The sequence below is a fragment of the Artemia franciscana genome, chromosome 17, assembly GCF_032884065.1.
Source record: "Artemia franciscana chromosome 17, ASM3288406v1, whole genome shotgun sequence".
Taxonomy (NCBI): Eukaryota; Metazoa; Arthropoda; class Branchiopoda; order Anostraca; family Artemiidae; genus Artemia; species Artemia franciscana.
In genome coordinates this window covers 35,987,502-36,007,636 of record NC_088879.1, presented here as the reverse complement: position 1 = coordinate 36,007,636, position 20,135 = coordinate 35,987,502, and the positions used below count along the sequence as shown (strand labels likewise).

At 36.0% G+C, this 20,135-nt stretch overlaps 1 protein-coding gene and 1 long non-coding RNA gene across 2 annotated transcripts in view; one reads left to right on the top strand and one right to left on the bottom strand.

Annotated features, from left to right (window-relative positions):
• The window catches only part of LOC136038197 (uncharacterized), a 122,755-nt gene extending 104,595 nt beyond the window's left edge, over positions 1–18,160 (bottom strand). Inside the window, exons 1-2 of the mRNA XM_065721277.1 lie at positions 17,899–18,160; positions 9,374–9,489 (exon numbers count right to left, since the gene is read on the bottom strand). Of these exons, the coding sequence (XP_065577349.1) occupies positions 9,374–9,489; positions 17,899–17,983 (201 nt within the window). The 5' untranslated portion in view covers positions 17,984–18,160. The remainder of the gene's footprint in view (positions 1–9,373; positions 9,490–17,898) is intronic.
• Positions 18,161–18,255: 95 nt separating this feature from the next.
• The window catches only part of LOC136038195 (uncharacterized), a 38,608-nt gene continuing 36,728 nt past the window's right edge, over positions 18,256–20,135 (top strand). Inside the window, exon 1 of the long non-coding RNA XR_010620151.1 lies at positions 18,256–18,300. This is a non-coding gene — a long non-coding RNA (uncharacterized LOC136038195). The remainder of the gene's footprint in view (positions 18,301–20,135) is intronic.

The following is a 20,135-nucleotide window of genomic DNA, read 5'->3' as shown; positions in this document are numbered from 1 at the left end:
ACCAACACTGGGATAACTGCATCAATGACGCGTGCGAAACGTCAACCCCAAGTCAAATTCGTGCATTGTTTGGCATCATTTTAACAACTTGCTCTCCATCAGCTCCTACAGAGTTATGGAAAAAATATAAGTCAAAAATGTCCGAAGATATACTTCATCGAAAACAGTTAGAGACGTCAGATATGACTTTTGATTTTACATCAGAAATTTATAACTACACTTTAGTTGTTATAGAAGATTTGTGCGTAAGTATGGCAAACAAACCTCTTCAGGATTTGGGAATGCCTTCACCTAACCGTATCGCTGCTGTTTCGACATGTGTAGAATTGGATCGTGAACAAAGTTACAGTACGAGTGATCTATTGTCGTATGTACAAAATAACATTTCCAAGTTAACGTCGGTACAAAAAGACATTTATGATACGATAATGCATTGTGTCGATAACAACGTTGGAGAAATTTTCTTTTTGGATGCGCCAGGAGGTACTGGTAAAACGTTTGTGATAAAACTGATTCTGGCATCAATTCGATCAAAAAATGATATAGCGTTGGCAATTGCGTCGTCCGGAATAGCCGCAACATTGCTGCCTGGTGGAGGAACTGCTCATTCCGCTTTGAAATTGCCTCTGAACTTGCATTCTACAGAAACTCCCACGTGCAATATTTCCAAATCATCTGGGATGGGTAAAGTATTGCAGCAATGCAAACTTGTTATTTGGGATGAGTGCACAATGGCACACAAAAAATCGCTCGAGGCTCTGGATCAATGCTTGAAAGATTTGCGAGGGAAGTCGAAACCCTTTGGCAGCACCTTAATATTGCTTGCGGGAGATTTCAGGCAAACATTACCTATAATACCTAGATCAACTCCTGTAGACGAAATGAATGCTTGCCTGAAAAATTCTAATTTATGGGCACACGTAAAAACGTTAAAATTAACTACAAATATGCGTGTCCGATTGCAAAACGATGACTCTGGTCAAACATTTTCAGATCAATTGCTGGCAATGGGAAACGGAAAGCTCCCAGTAGACTCAATTTCAGGACGTATACAACTACCTGCTGATTCCTGTAATTTAGTGACGTCCAAAAATGAATTGATTGAAAAAGTATTTCCGAATATTCTAAAAAATTATAAAAATAATAAATGGCTAAGTGAAAGAGCGATTCTCGCACCCAAAAATATAGACGTCCACGAAATCAACAATATTGTTTTGACCAAGATTCAAGACCAGGCAGTCCTTTACAAGTCAGTCGACACAGTTTTGGAACCAAATGAAGCGGTTAATTATCCATCTGAATTTTTAAATTCCATAGATCTTTCAGGGTTTCCACCACACGTGCTACAACGAAAAATAGGCGTGCCAATAATACTTTTAAGAAATATAAACCCACCAAAGCTTTGCAATGGCACTCGACTTGCCGTAAAAAAAACAATGGAAAACCTAATAGAGGCCACAATCTTGACAGGGCCTTTTGAGGGTGAGGCTGTTCTTATTCCTCGCATTCCCATGATTCCAACGGATCTGCCTTTTCAATTTAAAAGATTGCAATTCCCAATTCGATTAGCATTTGCAATCACCATTAACAAAGCTCAAGGTCAATCATTAGAAAAATGTGGTATTGATCTTAATACTGATTGTTTTTCCCATGGACAATTGTACGTTGCATGTTCGAGGGTCGGTAAACCTGACAATCTATTTATATGCAGCGACAATTAGACAGCGAAGAATGTTGTATATTCGCAAGTTTTACGCAGTTAATTTGTATTTTGGAACCAAATGAAGCGGTTAATTATCCATCTGAATTTTTAAATTCCATAGATCCTTCAGGGTTTCCACCACACGTGCTACAAATAAAAATAGGCGTACCAATAATACTTTTAAGAAATATCAACCCACCAAAGCTTTGCAATGGCACGCGACTTGCCGTAAAAAAAACAATGGAAAACATAATAGAGGCCACAATCTTGACAGGGCCTTATGAGGGTGAGGCTGTTCTTATTCCTCGCATTCCCATGATTCCAACGGATCTGCTTTTTCAATTTAAAAGATTGCAATTCCTAATTCGATTAGCATTTGCAACCACCATCAACAAAGCTCAAGGGCAATCACTAGAAAAATGCGGTATAGAACTTAATACAGATTGCTTTACCAATGTACAATTGTATGTTGCATCTTTGAGGGTCGGTAAACCTGACAATCTATTTATACGCACAGACAATGGGACAGCGAAGACTGTTGTATATTCACAAGTTTTACGTAGTTAATTTGTATTGTATCTATCTATCTATCTATCTATCTATATAAAAACGAGTTGTGTGTATGCATGTTTGTTTGTTTGTAAAAAGAGCGTTTGCATATGACGTCATTATTAGTACATACGGCTTTGTATATGGACAGACAATGGGAAAGCCAAGAATGTTGTATATTCGCAATTTTTACGTAGTTTGAAACACATATATAAATCTATCTATATTCACAGGTGGGACACAGGGACACAACTACAATGGTGCGTAACTAATATGGCGCGTAACGACTTACGCGCGCGGGGGGGCTTGGGGGGGCGCGAAGCGCCCAACCAACTAGGTGTTGGGGTGGCACGAAGCGCCACCCCAACAGCTAGTAAGATATATAAAAATAAGTTGTCTGTCTGTCAGGTGACGTCATGTTTCTGTATCGACTGACGTCATGAATGTAGTTGTCGTCATTTTTGCTATGACGGTGACGTCATTAAAGATATTTAAGACATGCGTTCACGTAGAAATATATTAATGTTTAACTTTAAAATGACTGATGAACTTACAATGGCAACAGCCGAGGAAGATGCTCAAAGAGTATATGCCAAAAAACTTGCTGCTGATAGAGAAAGTCAGAAAAGAAAGCGTGCCGAGGAATCAAAAGAACAGCAAGGAAACAGGCTTGAGGCTGATAGAGAAAGAAAGAACAGAAAGCGTGCCATTCTCAGGCGAGAATCATAAATTTTTACAATTGTACTTCATAAGTGATAGAAGTTCTGTATTGAATGCATTTATGATACGATAATGCATTGTGTCGATAACAACGTTGGAGAAATTTTCTTTTTGGATGCGCCAGGAGGTACTGGTAAAACGTTTGTGATAAAACTGATTATGGCATCAATTCGATCAAAAATGATATAGTGTTGGCAATTGTGTCGTCCGGAATAGCCGCAACATTGCTGCCTGGTGGAAGAACTGCTCATTCCGCTTTGAAATTGCCTCTGAATTTGCATTCTACAGAAACTCCCACGTGCAATATTTCCAAATCATCTGGGATGGGTAAAGTATTGCAGCAATGCAATCTTATTATTTGGGATGAGTGCACAATGGCACACAAAAAATTGCTCGAGGCTCTGGATCAATGCTTGAAAGATTTGCGAGGAAAGTCGAAACCCTTTGGCAGCACATTAATATTGCTTGCGGGAGATTTCAGGCAAACGTTACCGATAATACCTAGATCAACTCCTGCAGACGAAATGAATGCTTGTCTGAAAAATTCTAATTTATGGGCACACGTAAAAACATTAAAATTAACTACAAATATGCGTGTCCGATTGCAAAACGATGACTCTGGTCAAACATTTTCAGATCAATTACTGGCAATCGGAAACGGAAAGCTCCCAGTAGACTCAATTTCAGGACGTATACAACTACCTGCTGATTTCTATAATTTAGTGAAGTCCAAAAATGAATTGATTGAAAAAGTATTTCCGAATATTCTAAAAAATTATAAAAATAATAAATGGCTAAGTGAAAGAGCGATTCTCGTACCCAAAAATATAGACGTCCACGAAATCAACAATATTGTTGACCAAGATTCGAGACCAGGCAGTCCTTTACAAGTCAGTCGACACAGTTTTGGAACCAAATGAAGCGGTTAATTATCCATCTGAATTTTTAAATTCCGTGGATCTTTCAGGGTTTCCACCACACGTGCTACAACTAGAAATAGGCGTACCAATAATACTTTTAAGAAATATCAACCCACCAAAGCTTTGCAATGGCACGCGACTTGCCGTAAAAAAAAACAATGGAAAACCTAATAGAGGCCACAATCTTGACAGGGCCTTTTGTATATATAAAAATAAGTTGTCTGTGTGTTTGTGTCTGTCGAGTGACGTCATGTTTGTGTGTCGACTGACGTCATGTTTGTCGACTGACGTCATTTTAAGGATTGAGCTGTATGCGTCATGAAGTTATTTGTCGACTGACGTCATGTTTGTCAACTGATGAAATTACATACCGGGACACAAATGACGACCGGGACACAGGGAATATAAATGACGACCGGGAACCTCAAAGAGAAATTACAGACTGGGACACCCGGACACAAATCACGACCGGGACACAGGGAATATAAATGACGACCGGGACAAAGGGACACAACTACAACGGGGACGCCGGAAGCACAGGCGGGATATATAAATGACGACCGGGACACAGGGATTGTTCGAATAGAAATTACAGACCGGGACACCGGGACACAAATGACGACCGGGACACCGGGACACAGGGAGTATAAATGACGACCGGGAAACTGAAAGAGAAATTACAAACTGGGACACCGGGACACAATGACGACCGGGACACAGGGAATATAAATGACGACTGTGACACAGGGACACATCATTAGAATAATGAGGTATGGATCTGAATACGGATTGTTTTTCCCATGGACAATTATATGTTGCATGTTCAAGAGTCAGTAAACCTAACAATCTATTTATATGCATAGACAATGGGACAGCGAAGAATGTTGTATATTAGCATTTTTTACGTAGTTAAAAACATAATATATATATATATATATATATATATATATATATATATATATATATATATATATATATATATATATACAAATATATATATATATCTCTATTCACAGGTTTTCGAAGGCTATCCTAGCCTTCGAAATCAACTGCCTTCGGAGGATCCTGAACATAGACTGGAGGGATTACGTCACAAACCAGATAGTCGCTCTATCTTAGGCCAGCCCAGGGTCACAGACGTCATCCGGCAACATAGATGGCGATACCTTGGGCACGTGATCCGTATGAAAGAAGACAGGATCCCTAGACAGATCCTAGAGTGGCAACCCCAGGGAACTCGCAGGAGAGGTCGACCCAAGAACACGCTGCGTCGCACCTACCAAAGGGATTTGTCGAGCATCCACACGACGATCCAGCCCCAGTGGGAAGATGTTTGGGCAGCGGCGCAGATGCGGGATGACTGGCGGCTCTTCGTGGATGCCCTGGGTGTCTCTGGCGGCACAGGAGGATCTAAGGTCTAAATGTAATTCACAGGTGGGACACAGGGACACAACTACAATGGCGCGTAACAACTTACGCGCGCGGGGGGGCTTGGAGGGGGCGCGAAGCGCCCCACCAACTAGGTGTTGGGGTGGCGCTTCGCGCCACCCCAACAGCTAGTATATATATATATATATATATATATATATATATATATATATATATATATATATATATATATATATAATATATATATATATATATATATATATATATATATATATATATATATAATATATATATATATATATATATATATATATATATATATATATATCGCTTGGGGGGGGGGGCACGAAGCGCCCCCACCAACTAGGTGTTGGTGTATATATATATATATATATATATATACTAAAGATATATACCTGCTGCCAAATATTGACCCACTAAAGCTTTGCAACGGCACACGACTTGCCGTATAAAAAAAAATCCTGTTATTACAAAAAGGGTGAATTGTATAATTTATAATCCTTCCAACGTCACCATTAGTGGGAAATGTATTTCCGAAAGCATAGTTGCTAGACCTTTTACCTATTTATACGGGGAGGAGGGGTGTAGCCCTAATCCCTTTTCAACATCCCTCTCTGTATACCCTGTCAGTTTGAACTTAATATCCTCACCCGTTCCTTAGATGACGATGATACGTATTTTTGACAACTAGTATGCACATTTTGTTTGATTGTGTCCCTCCAAATATTTGGAGGGAACCCCCATAGGATGTCACCCCCATAGGAATACATATTTAATCCTCAGACTGTTATGAACAAGTTAAATAGTTCAAAATTTTGATCGGAAGTTTTTTCGAGAAAGCGCAGCTAAAGAAGGCATGGGAGGAGAGTTGGCAGCCCTCTCAACGCTTTATAACATCCCCTTGAACATGGCTTGAAAGTGTCTACTTAATAATCTCAGCTGGTCTTAAGATAATGCAGATCCGTCTTTTGCATAATTTACAATTCTTGCCCCGGGGCTGTAGGGGCCTTTGCATCCCTGAAGGCATAGCTATTAGACCTTTTGAGACTTTCCTTTCATTTCAGAAACGGTAGTTTTAATTTTTTTTTCATTGTGTAATGATACAAACTTGAACTTTATCATAAAGGACAGGGGGTAAGGATTACTCTGAATGTCTTGCTGCAGACGGGTTTCATATCCGGGTTCCATATTATCAAGCTGAGGTTAAAGCCACTAAGCCACCACAGGCTGGCCGTGCAGTTTGTTGCTGCAGCCGGGTTTCATCTCTGGGTCCCTTATTATCAAGCTGAGGTCAAACCCACTGTGCTGCTAAAGGATTTTTTTTATTATTTAAGAATTTACGACGCTTCTTGACTACTAAGGTCCCTGCGTCGGTGCTGCTATAGGACATTTGATATCCTTGAACTTCTGAAATAATTGCCAAAAATCAAGGTGAAATCAAAAATCGACAAGGAAATGTTGCTAAACCATCTTTCAATCATTTTGATATCAAAATGATTATTATACCTTACCCTACTGAGTCACGTAGAGATCGCCTGACGGGACAATCAAACACTGCATCGATTATGAACTCGACCCGAAACGCTGGAAAACTAGCACGCTAGACACAGTCGCTCTTGCAGGAAGAGACTTTGACAGTGATCACACACTGGTAATGGCATCTTTCTACCTCCGTCAGAAATTGGCGACAAAACTCCAGAAAAAAGTCCCGAGATTCCGTACTGAGCTTCTGAGAGACGAGTCAACTCGCAACCGTTACTGAATGAATCTCGATTTGGCTCTCAAAACCCTCTTAGAGAATTCTTCAAGGAATCCAGAGGAAATAGATTTAGACGCCCTAGTCGACAAGAACACCAAGATCTTCATACAGACAGCCGGGACAGTCCTTGGAAGAACTAATGGCTCTGAAAAGCCATGGATCACCGATGTAATCGTTCGACTGTGTAAAGACAAGTGTGCTGTCGCTAATAGGATAGACCAAAAAAAGCAGAGACATTTATAAGCATCTTAAGCGACTAACAGAAAAGAAGATCAAACGCGCTCTAACCGCGTACATTCATAAAAATTGTGACCAATGCAAGGTCGACTTCCGGAAAGGGAATACCCATGCCATGTACAAAAAGATGAGACCTATCGAGGCGCAAAAATACACTTCAGGTGACTTGGCCACGTCCAGCGCAAATGAAACGACCAACTACCGAAAATCGCCTTCGAAGGTTGTATCCACGGTTCTTGCCCTCACAATCGCCCTCCAAAACGCTGGAAGGAGAACATCTCCGACTGCAACCTCCCTGGTCTTCCAAGATTGGCACAAAACAGAGAGCAGCATAGGCGACAAATACATTCACACGTGAGGAGAGAGGCCCCAAGACGACCACCAAGGCCGAATGAGACTTAAGTCAAGTTACCCTACTGATCCTTCCTTTGAGATCTGCAGGGCACGCAGTTCTCTGACCTAAAAAATTATTTTTTGAGCTGCATTCAAGAGGAAAATCATCAAGAAAATGTACGCTAAACCATATTTCAATCATTGTGACTACCATACCCTACTGATCCTCCCTTTGAGTTCTGCATGTCTCAATCCCAGTACTGCTTTGAAACTGACATCAGAAATTACCAGGGACCAAGCAAAGCTTTGACTTCCGGGTAAGATTCATTTATAAATGAAATTATTATTTATTTTTTATTGTTTACTACTATCAAATGTCGCAAGCTTTACAAAGGATGATGCACAAAATATTACAACAGTTGATTATATAAAATTCAACAACTAAAGATGACACTGAAATGTAATCGTTTTAACTTGGCCTAGTTTGCAAAGATCAGAATATCTTACAGAGTTATGAATATGTTACCATTGGAGAGTGAGAAGTGGTAAAAAAAAAGAGGTAAAAAAATAAGTTTTTTGAATAAATTAATGTAAGAGCCAAAGATGCATCAGTTGATTCAGAAAAACAACGTGAAAGCATTCATAAAATAAGAGACATGTAAGGCAAATTTGAAAAAAAAAATAATAACCTTAACTTCACGCATCCAAGATAACATAGAAGCAATCGAAAATCCATTTGTTGAACACTTGGATGCTTTGTTAATTAATTTGTCAAATTATTTTCATGGGCTTGATGTTAAAAAATATGCGTGGACACACGATCCACTTGTCAACGAAGAAGATGACAAATTTAAATGAAGAATTAATGAGAAAGAAAACTTGATTTAGTTATCTTGTGATAATTGTTTAAAATAAAATTTTTAGAAGGTATCTCTAATTTAATTTTGGTAAGATATTGAAAGTTAATATAATATTTTTTTCAGATAGAGCTTAAAGAGCATTGACGCCGTTCGAAAAACTGTATTTATACAAAACAGGATTTTCTACATTATCTGAAATGAAACCGAAATGAAATTGTGTTTTCCTTGTTTGTAAGAGTTTGTCTGAATAAATTTTGTAGTGCTGAAAATTTTCATATCTGAATAAATAGCACATATACAAATGGAATAAAATTAGCACATATTCCCTTGCTCATTTTCCCCTTGAATGCAGCTCAGTAAAATGATTTTTCAGGTCAGAGAACGGCTTGCCAAGTAGATCTCAAAGGAAGGATCGGTAGGGTAAAGTACATCAGTATGATTGAAATATTGCTTAGCATATATTTTCTGGCTGATCTTCCTCTTGAATATAGCTCAACAAATTTTTTTTTGGCAATTATTTCAGAAGTTCAAGGATATCAAATGTCCTGTAGCAGCACAGTGGGTTTGACCTCAGCTTGGACCCAGAGATGAAACCCGGCTCCAGTAAACCACTTTACGACCAGCACAAGGGCCTTAGTAGTCAAGAAACATCATTAATCCGATATAAAAAAAATTAGGGATAAATGACCTGTATTGGCTTATTAGGTTAACTCCAGCTTGATAATAGGAAGCCCAGAGATGAAATCTGGCTGCAGTAACGCACTTCAGGGCCAATGCAAGGGCCTTAGTAGTCAGGAAGCGTCATTAATCTGATACATACTTAAAACATATATCTAGTTATAGTCACAATATATGAACCCGAATTTCAGTAAATAAATTGTACCTCATGTCCTTTGTTCTTCCTAAGACAGGAAGCACACATTAAGACCAGGAAAATAATAGCCAGGGTAGAAAATATAGATGCCACAAGTACTTCCAGGTACTCTGAGGTAGATGTGTCTGAAAAGAAGTCTCAATTGTCATAAATTCATATTAAAAACAAAATGACCAAATAACAAGACAAAATGAAGTGTTGATTTTACTATACTATAATAAGAATTGGATCTGTGTATAACTATTATTTACATATCCTCATTCTTTTTAATGTCTATACTTTTCATTTTGATAACATCAAGGAGTCGGCTGAAAAAATCCTTGGGGGCGTTACATATAGGGAGGGGGAACGACCCTCGGCGTTTTCAGCCAATCTGTAAATATATTGAGATGGTAAAAATAATGGTGTGGTACCTCTATTCAACTTTCGTTTTACTGGGTAAATAGGCTGATAGAAACAAATGAAATAAAATCAATAGAAGAACATTCATTATAGTAAATTAAAAATAAAAATAACAACTTCAAATAGCAATATCATTTAATCAGTAAAAATGAAGAGCCAGATGGTAAAACCCATTCCCCCACCCTAAAAAAATATTAATTAGTAACGCACCTGACTATCCCTTCATATTAAACATACTTAGGTGTAATGCTTGAGTTACAACTTCATGGTAAAGCAAATGTTGCCTTATTTCAAAGGAAGCCATATGAAGATGATTTGAAGCATGTTTTTGCAAAGTAAAGAATCGAACTAAAGGTTTTTATCAGCTAAGAGTTTTACAAACCTTTTGCAGGGGTGTTGTTTGGGGGCAGGGGTGGCAGTTGCCCCCTCAATAATGTGGAGAAAAAGTATTACAAAGCCCAAGCCCCTTGACTACCCAGATATGGACCCCTCTCCCCCCAATAAAATTCTGGAGATTCGCCCCTGACCTTTTGGTACCAATTTTTAAATCTATTCACTCGGTTGCATTGGCTTTAAGGTTACTCTTCAAACTTATCTTAACTTTACCAACCATGTGTTTCAGTATCATAGTTGAAGCTGTAGCTACAACCTAGTAAAAGGCAAACCATAGCCCATTGTAACAAGAAGTTAAAAAATCGGTTTTGGAAAAAGCTGTCTAATGATAAAAAAGCACCACCTGACGCAGAGAATGGTAACTAATATTTTGCTTAATCTTAAAATTAAAGGCTTACAACGAAAAGAAACTAATTATGATTTTGAATACAATGCCTGAAACCCCTCAAAAATGGCATTGATTCGAAATAGAAAAGTACACCATTTGAATGAGCATGGTAGAAAATCTTAAACAGGAGAATTGCAATCCTCCACCTTGATGAAAAAGGGGAAAACCACTGTTATGTTTGTTGCACTGATGTCTCCTTTTTTCGTCAACCAGGGCTCGCGGACTATTAGAATGTCATAGAGAGATGTTTAATGGCTCATTTTAAATTAAATCAATACATATAGTCTCTTTTGTAATTAACAAAAATGATTCTTTGAATAAATCAATCTTCTTACAATCACAAACTTCTGATTTAAGCATGGGCTAGTAACATGCCTGAGATGCAAAATAGTAAAGACATTTAAAAAACTTTAATAGCACTAAAAACGACTAGCATATTGTGGGTACAGTAGCAGCTGGAACCTAGTAGAGGTTCAACTAAGGTTCAGATATAAGAACAATAAATAGCCCATGAACTAGTTGTCCGAATACTAAATCTTATGTAAGTTATGAATCAGAATACTAAATCTGATATAATACTAGGTCAGTGTGGGTGCAGCAGAAGCTGCGACCTAGAAAAGTTCAAGCAAGGATCAAATATTAGAACAATAAATAGCCCATAAACTAGTTGTCAGAATACTAAACCTTAAATAATACAAAGTCAGTGTGGGTGCAGCAGTAGCTGCAACCTAGTAAAAGTCCAAATAAGGGTAGGACATTAGAGCAATATATAACCTGTAAAGTAGTAGTCAGAATGTTAAATCTTGGGTAATTTATGAATCACAATACTGAACCTTATATAATACTAAGTCAGTCTGTTGTCAGAATGCTAAATTTTATGTATGTTATACATTATAAAACTAAATACTGGAATACTAAGTCATTGTGGGTGAAGCAGAAACATCGACGTTGTAAAAGCTCTAGTAATGGTCAGATATTAGAACAATAAATAGCCCATAAACTATTTGTCAGAATGCTAAATCTCATGTAAGTTATGAATCAGAATACTAATTCTTATGTAATACTAAGTCAGTGTGGGTGCAACAGTAGCTGCAATCTAGTAAAAGTTCAAATAAGGGTCAGATATCAGAAAAATAAGTAGCCCATAAACTAGTTGTCAGAATGCTAAATCTTATCAAATTTACGAATTAGCATACTAAATCTTATATACAAATAAGTCAGTGTGGGTGCAGCAGTAGCTGCAACCTAGTAAAAGTTCAGGTGAGGTTTAGATATCAGAACAATAAATAGCCCATAAATTAGTCGTAAAAATGCTAAATGTTAGGAAATTTATGAATCAGCATACTAAATCTTATATAATAATAAGTCAGTGTGAGTGCAGCAGTAGCTGCAACCTAGTAAAAGTTCAAGTAAGGTTTAGATATTAGAACAATAAATAGCTTATAAACTAGTTTTCCGAATGCTAAATGTTTTATATGTTATGTATCAGAATACTGAATCTTATGTACTACTAAGTCAGTGTGGATGCAGCAGTAGCTACAACCTAGTAAAACTTCCAATAAGTGTAATATATTAGAAACCATTAATAACACATAAACTAGTAGTCAGAATGCTAAATCATGTGCGAGTTATGTATCAGAATACTAGATCTTATGTAATACAAAGCCAGTGTAAATGCAGCAGTAGGTGCGACCTAGTAAAAGTTCAATAAGGGTCAGATATTAGAACAATAAATAGCTCATAAACTAGTAGTCAGAATACTAAATCTTATGTATGTATGTATCAGAATACTAAATCTTATGTAATACAAAGTCAGTGTGGGTGCAGCAGTAGCCGCAACCTAGTAAAACTTCCAGTAAGGGTTGGAAATAAGAACAATAAACAGCCAAGAAACTAGTTGTCAGAATGCTAAATCTTAAGTATGATTTTATATCTTATGTATCATAATACTAAACCTTATGAATGTTATGCATAATAATGCTAAATCTCATGTAAAACTAAGTCACTGTGGTTGCAGCAGCAACAACTGCAAAACTGCAAACAAATACCAAGAGGTCCAATTCTTGTCAATTGTCTTTTATTTTTTGTTGTTTACTATCCATTTGTAATGAAACAAGCCTAAGTTTTAATCTGCTTTTTGTTTAAATAGATAAATGAAAATAAATAAAATGGGCAGTGCTCATTCTGGTTTTTAGTCAAACTGATCTGACAAAAATCTTTGCCTAAATTCAAATCTTAGCAAAGAAAACTTCTAAAGCCCTTGAAGAGAGCTGGGGTTTCAGAAACAGGTCTATGGTTACTAAGACCAAAAGAGGCATTTATTTTAGGAAACACAGAAATAAAAGCACAATTAAAGATACACAGAAAGCTACCATCAACCAGACATGATTAAAAATATGAGTTATTCTGCAACTTGTTGGCTTTGAGTATCAGTTTCACTGGGATAGCATTACTTATGGTGTATTTTGACCTTTTTCCATTACTTCAAAAGGTTGATTGTGATTGCACTAATATACATCATTTTCTGCTCTTTCAAAATTTATTAACTGCTTCCTTTGAAAAATCGATTTGAAGTCCTTAAAGTGGCACCTTCTTCTTCTTGGTTGGTAAAAACTCATTACCCCGAATTCAGGAAACTGCTTTAAAACTCTTTTCCTCCTGCCAATTGATTAGCATTTGCTGTAAAATAATAGAGAAGAAAATGGTTCAAAAGAAAAAGTAATACACTTTTAGAACTGAGATTCTAGATTTAGAGACTGAGAAAAGTAATACACAATCATGGGTACATGATTGTTTTGAAGTAGTGTTCACAATTTTGATTACCCTTTTGGGTAAATTTCTAGTTTAGATACTTTTTGCTATCTTGGAAAATAGTTTATCAGCTGAGAGAAACTTTTAGAAATGAAACAAGGGTCAAAAATACACCCTGGAAGCTGTTGCAGAGCTACTGTGTTTACTCTTTGCTTATTTCTGGAGCTTAGAAGATTGCATACATGACAGGTCCATCAATAATATAAATTCTGATTAAGAATGTTTAATGTTTGAGTTATACTTTTTCTTTTTCATCAGCATAATTTTGAAAATACAATTCGGGTTTTTTTTAATCAAATTTTTAGCCACATCAAGATTTATTGTCTGAAATTAAGACATAATTTTGCAGATTTTTAAAACCTTAAATGTAAGGTTCAAAACATTCTTCTTGTGCCTTATTTGAGCAGAGTATCTATTTCCCAAGATTTCACTTTAATAACAAAGACAAATAAAGCTTTTCAAAGGTCAATGGCCTCTGGAGGGAAAATTAGTGGAGGTAGATGCTTCAAAATATCTTCCCATGAGTTCATTAGGACTATGAATGCACTTCTTAGAGTATCATTCATCAATCTTAACCACTCTCCAAGATAGCCAAAGAACACTAGACTAGAATTTCACCCAAATTTGCAATCACCTTAATCCATTTGAGAGCTTTAAGGTCATCTGGACCTGGAATACTCTTGAGTCAATGACTCCCAGTCAAACCTCCACTGCCTCTTCTCCTGCTCCTTGTCAAGTTGGTATTTGAAAGACAGGATGGAGGACATGCTGACAGTTGAGTCATTCAATTCATTCCAGTGGTTTACAACTCTTCTTGAGAAGTGCATTTGACAAATTCTCAACTAGGAACTTAAATATGGTAGCTTTTATGAGTTCCTCTTGTGAGAGGATGGATGGTATTATGGCTGCCAATGAAGATGGTAGAATTTCCCTTTTCGGGATTTGTAAGTCAGCATCATATTGCTATGCATGCACATGATGTAGACAAGTGTAGGCAGTTTGAGTTGCTTGAGATGGTCTTCATGTGAAGCTGATTTTAGGCTTTTCAGGCACTTTGTTGTTTGCCTCAGAAAATATTTGATGAGCCTTACATCTTGCCAATAAGAGGGACCAGCAAGGCATATGCCAAATCAAGATGGGGTCCAACAAGAGCCTTATAAAGTTTTAGGAATATTGTTGCCTCTTGGCTATGGGTGGTCCTTTTCAATAGGCCAAGGATGGAGTTTGCTCAGGAAAAAACCTGCTGAATTTGGCTGTGGAACCTCAACTTATTGTTTATGTTGACACCAAGGTCCCTTTCTTCTTCTCTATTATCTAGTTACTCCCTTATTCTAATGATGGGACTTAAGATTGAACAGGTATACACTGGGTTATTGGGTCCAAGGAGCAAAATACAGAATTTGGTTTTATTGAATTGGAGATGCCAGTCTTGAGTCCAATCCTGTAGGTTGTCTAGGTTCTGTTGGATGTTCTTTGGGTTCACAAATGCCAAAAAGTTTGGCATCATCATTAAACATGATCAAGCATATTATTATTGATTTGTCACTAATAAAGGACACTATCTAAGTCAATAAAGAATTAAGGTACATCTTAATAGCACATAATATTACTTGCAAATGAAATAATTGGTATGTTTTGTAAAAGCTCATTGGTTAAAAAGTTTGGCTCAATGTGTCAAAAAACACATTAAGTGCTGTGTTCACCTGCTATCTACCTGTACAATGACAAAGATCTGAACTTACCTTACTCTTTTTGTTGCCACTTAGATTACCATCTCCATTTAAGATGTTAGCATTTGCTATTTTAATAAATAGTGAGGAAAAATTTAGTGGGCAGTGTATTTTCCATTAGGGGAGGAGAGGGTAAGCAATGCAACTTTAGGAATGACAAAAGTTATTCCTTTTGTCATTATTGTAAACAATGATGTAAATATTGATGATTGTTCAAAAGTAAATTTGAATTTTATTCCCTGTCCAAATCATTGAAGATGTGCTTTCAAAACTTAGATTCAACCAAAAGCAGGCTTATAACACAATTAGGCTTCCAAAAGTATTTGTTGGCTAGGTTAGACATGTAGATATTTGTTTTCTATTCAATTTTCTAAGCTTTTTAACCACTGAAATTATTGAGATCAAAGCTTGAAAAGACTTTTGATTTTTAGTATTTCAAGAATTCGTAAAATGTGCTGCAAACTTGCAAAAGTTGTAATAATGGTTAGAGAGAGAAAAAGAGAGAAGTTAATTAAACAGAAAAACAAAATAACAAGAAAAAAGTTCAAAACAAATGCTACAAATTTCAATTGACAACCCTACAGACTGCAATGTGGTCTGTTTTATGGTAACTATCATCATAGTTTTACTTTAAATAGGAATAACTTTTCTAACCTTAATTAATGATAGCAAATCAAATTTTAGTTTTGCCAAACTAAACCACTTTTGAAATTCTGGTAATGGTGTAATGTAGCAGTTCTTAAGAAGGAGAAATACAAAAAAGAGATAAAATTTAAATAAGAGATTTTTAAATTTTATGCTTGTTTTGGTACAAGTATAAAATTGGAGATGTTGAGAAGGAAACACTTCTTACTTAATCATATGCAGAATAATTGTAGTCCACACATTTTGACTACAACTTCAGTATACTTTACTCCTGACCCTCCTAATCTGAAAATGTATAGCTTAAATTATATATTTCCTATCCATGTATGCATATCTCTTGTTTCAACCTAAATACCTGTAAATTGGATCAAATTTGTTGAAATTAAGAACTGGAAAACATATGAGAAATATATGATTTGGACTATTAATTTGCATATTAAGGGAGTGGGGTAAATTATAGGGGAGTTGTAGTCAAGATGTGTTAACTACAGTTATACTGCATGCTATAAAGAAAAAACTCTTTTCTTAATATGTTTCCTTCTCAATAACCCCAATTCTAAATTACAAAGATAATTTCATAAGCCACATTGGTCACTCATCACAAAAAAAAAACAAAAGAAAAGAAAAGCAAAAATGAGTTTTATATGGCCAACAATGGGGTTTCATATCATCACTTGTATGACAATTGATAAATATCCTTAAAAAAAGGACACAAACTGAAAATTTTGATTCACCCCTTGTTGAGCATATCCAACACATCATAATATTTTATTTGATTAGATTTTGTTAATTTCTCATGCCAAGGGTTTAGTCTAGCAATGTAGGGGAGCAATCACAATAAATAAAATTTCTTTGCAGGCTTATAATAATAAGATTTAAGAGCATTTAATTTAGTAAAATTCTAGACACACTACTTTTTTATATATTGGAAACTGGTCAGGTTAGGAAATTGAGATTTCTGGGGATGGATTTACTAACTAAAGTATGTCCTGGGAAAGCATTATGAATTATCTACCTCTACTCCTTCTCTCTCAAGAGGGCACTGGCCTTTGACAACCTTTAAAAATCTTTGTGTTATAAAAGAGAAACCTTGCAAAATAGATTTTTTACTTGGATGAAATAGGCTACAAGAAAAGTAATTTCAGCTTCAGAGCTTTGCTCAATCCCAATTTATGAGGTTTCAAAGACCACCTAATACATTTCTTCAATTTAAAAAAAAAAAAAACATCAACACTGATTTGGCTTAAAATTCTACCTAAACAGCAGGAATTGCACTTCTAACACTAAAACCAGAAAAAAACTCAGTTAGAAATTAAAAATTTTGATATTTCAAGTAGGCTAGACAATTTCTAAGACTTAAAACTCAGAAAATGATGGTAAAATTCTAGTTAATTGACTTCTTGCTATCTCAGAAAGGATTTAGATTAGGAAAATGAAACTTCCAGGGATGAATCTACAGACTAAATTATGACCTGAGAAGATAATTTGAGGTACCTACCTCTACTGCTTCTCTCTCTAGAGGGCCCTGACCTTTTAAAATATGTGTTATAAAAGTGAAATCTTGTAAAATAGATCTTCTGCTTGATTGAAGTATAAAAAAATTGTTTTCAGCTTCATAACTCTGCTCAACTCCATTTTATAAGGTTTTAAAAATATGCAAATGCATTTCTTAAATTTTGAAAAAAAAAAACAAAGTCAAAATTCTACTCAAATAACAGGAATTGCATTTTCAGAACTCAAGGCAGAGAAAAAGCAACTAGTAACTGCAAATTAAGGTAAAATGTTATTTTGTCAAAAATTTAATAAGTATAGACCTGTCATGTAGGCAAATTTCAGGGCCCTCTAGAGGGAGGAGTGGAGGTGGCTACTTTAAAATACCCTCATGGGACACACTTTAGCCTGTAGACCCATCCTGGAAAGTTTCATATTCCTAACCTAAACCCCTTCCAAGATAGCAAGAAGTCAATTAACTAGAATTTTAACAAAATTTTTAACATAATAGCTAGGCAACACCTTCCTGAAGTGTGTTTTGACCCTGGAGTCATTACTGAAAGTTTTATTTTCCTAAGATTACCACTTTAGTATAGAGGCCTGTCTGTATTAAAGTAGCTGAAAGTAACTCGTCTAGAATTTTAGCACTAATTTCTCTCTACAGTTCAACTTACCATTTTTATAAATTGGATGTGAAAAGGAAGGGTTACTAAACTCCAACAGCAAAATTGATATGTAGAAACCACAGCTTTCATACATCTCTTGAAGTGACGAAATCAATTAATGTGTGTCATTATTGTTCGAAACGTGTATAATAAGACCATTTTGGCTTTGACCAAGCGAAATTGCTATTTATAGTCTTCTTGACCTATTTAAAATTTAAATTTTTTAGCTGCTCCTTTAAATATATATTTTACTCCTTCCTAAAACGGTTACTTTCGCTGCGTTCAATTACTTGTCAGGTTATCCGACCTATTCGTTGAGAGCGTTTCATGGAATGCACCTGATGTAAGAGGCTGGTCGCACTACCCTCACATTGGGCAAAAAATTTCAAACGTAAAGGAAAAGATTAAACGGTAGGATTAATAATTTTTTCTTTAAGCCTGAATTATTTTTGTGTAAGAAAGGAATTGGTCAAATCTATGCTTATTAAAAGTGGTCTCTATTGCCAAGTGAAGTGATGGGGTCAGAAACATGATCACTTATTCCAACCTGCTTATTTATGGCTTTCTTCAAAATGGACAACCGGTGTACATTACGGCTCCATCATCAGTGACTGGAACCCAAATTCAGCTATCTCCAATTAATTATCCCACATTGAATCGATTGCCTGATTTATCCCCTATGAGAATAAATAACAAATTCCCAGAATCTTGGGCAAATGACCCAGACTTCCCACTACTACCACAGATGGAAGACTGTAATGAAAATTGAAGTTTTCCTTACCTCTCATTAAGTTTCATTACTTTTGCAGCTGAAGGAATCATCACAAACAGTATAAGCCAGGGCAGTTCACCCAGGCAAAACCACTCCCCTAATACCTCTTACAAAATTATGAGAGAAGAAGCCAAAGTGTTAACAATATTCACAGCTACTACAAAAAGAATATATTCTTGACTATGAGAATTTTCCTATTGCAGTGAAAGTGTCCTTAAATGAAAATGGAAAGCATTTCCCAGAAGATTCAAAAGTTTTCAATTCCTAACTAGTGTGGTTGGTCACAAAAAGTTTTCATTTGAAATATTCAGTAAAATTCCAAAAATGGTCACACATGTAGATTCCAATAGTACAGCAGAGAAACTATTATCATTAAACTCAATTTGTGACCAGAATGTATCAATTGAATTACAGGAAAAAATCTCTCAAGGTGTCATCAAAGGCATACCAAAATACTTATCTGAAGAGGAAATTATTGAAAATGTTTACTCTACAGCGACTGTAAAATCTACAAAAAGAATGAAACATTTCAATAGAGAATATTAAATCTTAGAGGATAGTTTGCCAATACTAATTACATTTTGGGGCAACGCTCTACCCCCAAAAGTTACATGCTTTTGAAGAGAAAGAGAAACTAATGAATATAACAGAAAAGTCTTACAGTGTTTCAAATGTCAAAAATATGGCCACATTGCTAAGAATTGTAAAGCAGAACACTCTACATGCCTGCAGTGCTCTAGCAAACATGCATCCAAGGATTGCCCATTGAAACTTGAGGATGCCCAGAGCAGGGCTTCTAAAAATAGGTGTATTAATTGTAAGGGAAATCATTCATCAAGTTCTTTAACCTTCCCAGAAAGACAGAAAAATCAGCAAAATGTTGCTGAAAAATACCAAGTAGAGTGTAAGATAGCCTCTGCTGTACACAAGCCTTATCCACAAGCTGTATACTAAGAAGCCTATCAGAAAAACACCTCAACCCACTCAACATTGAACCATACTTTTGATGCAATTATTAAAGAGACAAAAAGAGAAATTATGACTAAAATGGCCTTTTCATTGGTATTTTTGGAAGACTTCAAAAATGACAGGTCCCTTTACTGAGTGTGATTCTCCTATGGAAGATAAGATGATTGACAAAGTGATAAAGAATCTAGATAAATTTTCTTTTGAAGAAAACTGAGATTTGTCAGGCAACTATTTTGTCACCTGAAAAAACAAAAAGAGCCATGAATTAAAAATATATGACAAACTAACAAGAAAGGAGAGAGTTCTTACGTTTTGGTTCAATCCTATCCTGCAAGATTTTTTAAGAGGATGAATATTGCAACAATGAAGAGACAATTGCACATGTTCTTGTAGATTGTGATAAATATCAACATCAAAGACAAAGTTTTGTGAAGTTCCTTACACAGAATCCTATGCAATGTATTATAAACCTTCTGAAAAACTTAGTATGCAAATTTTTTGAATA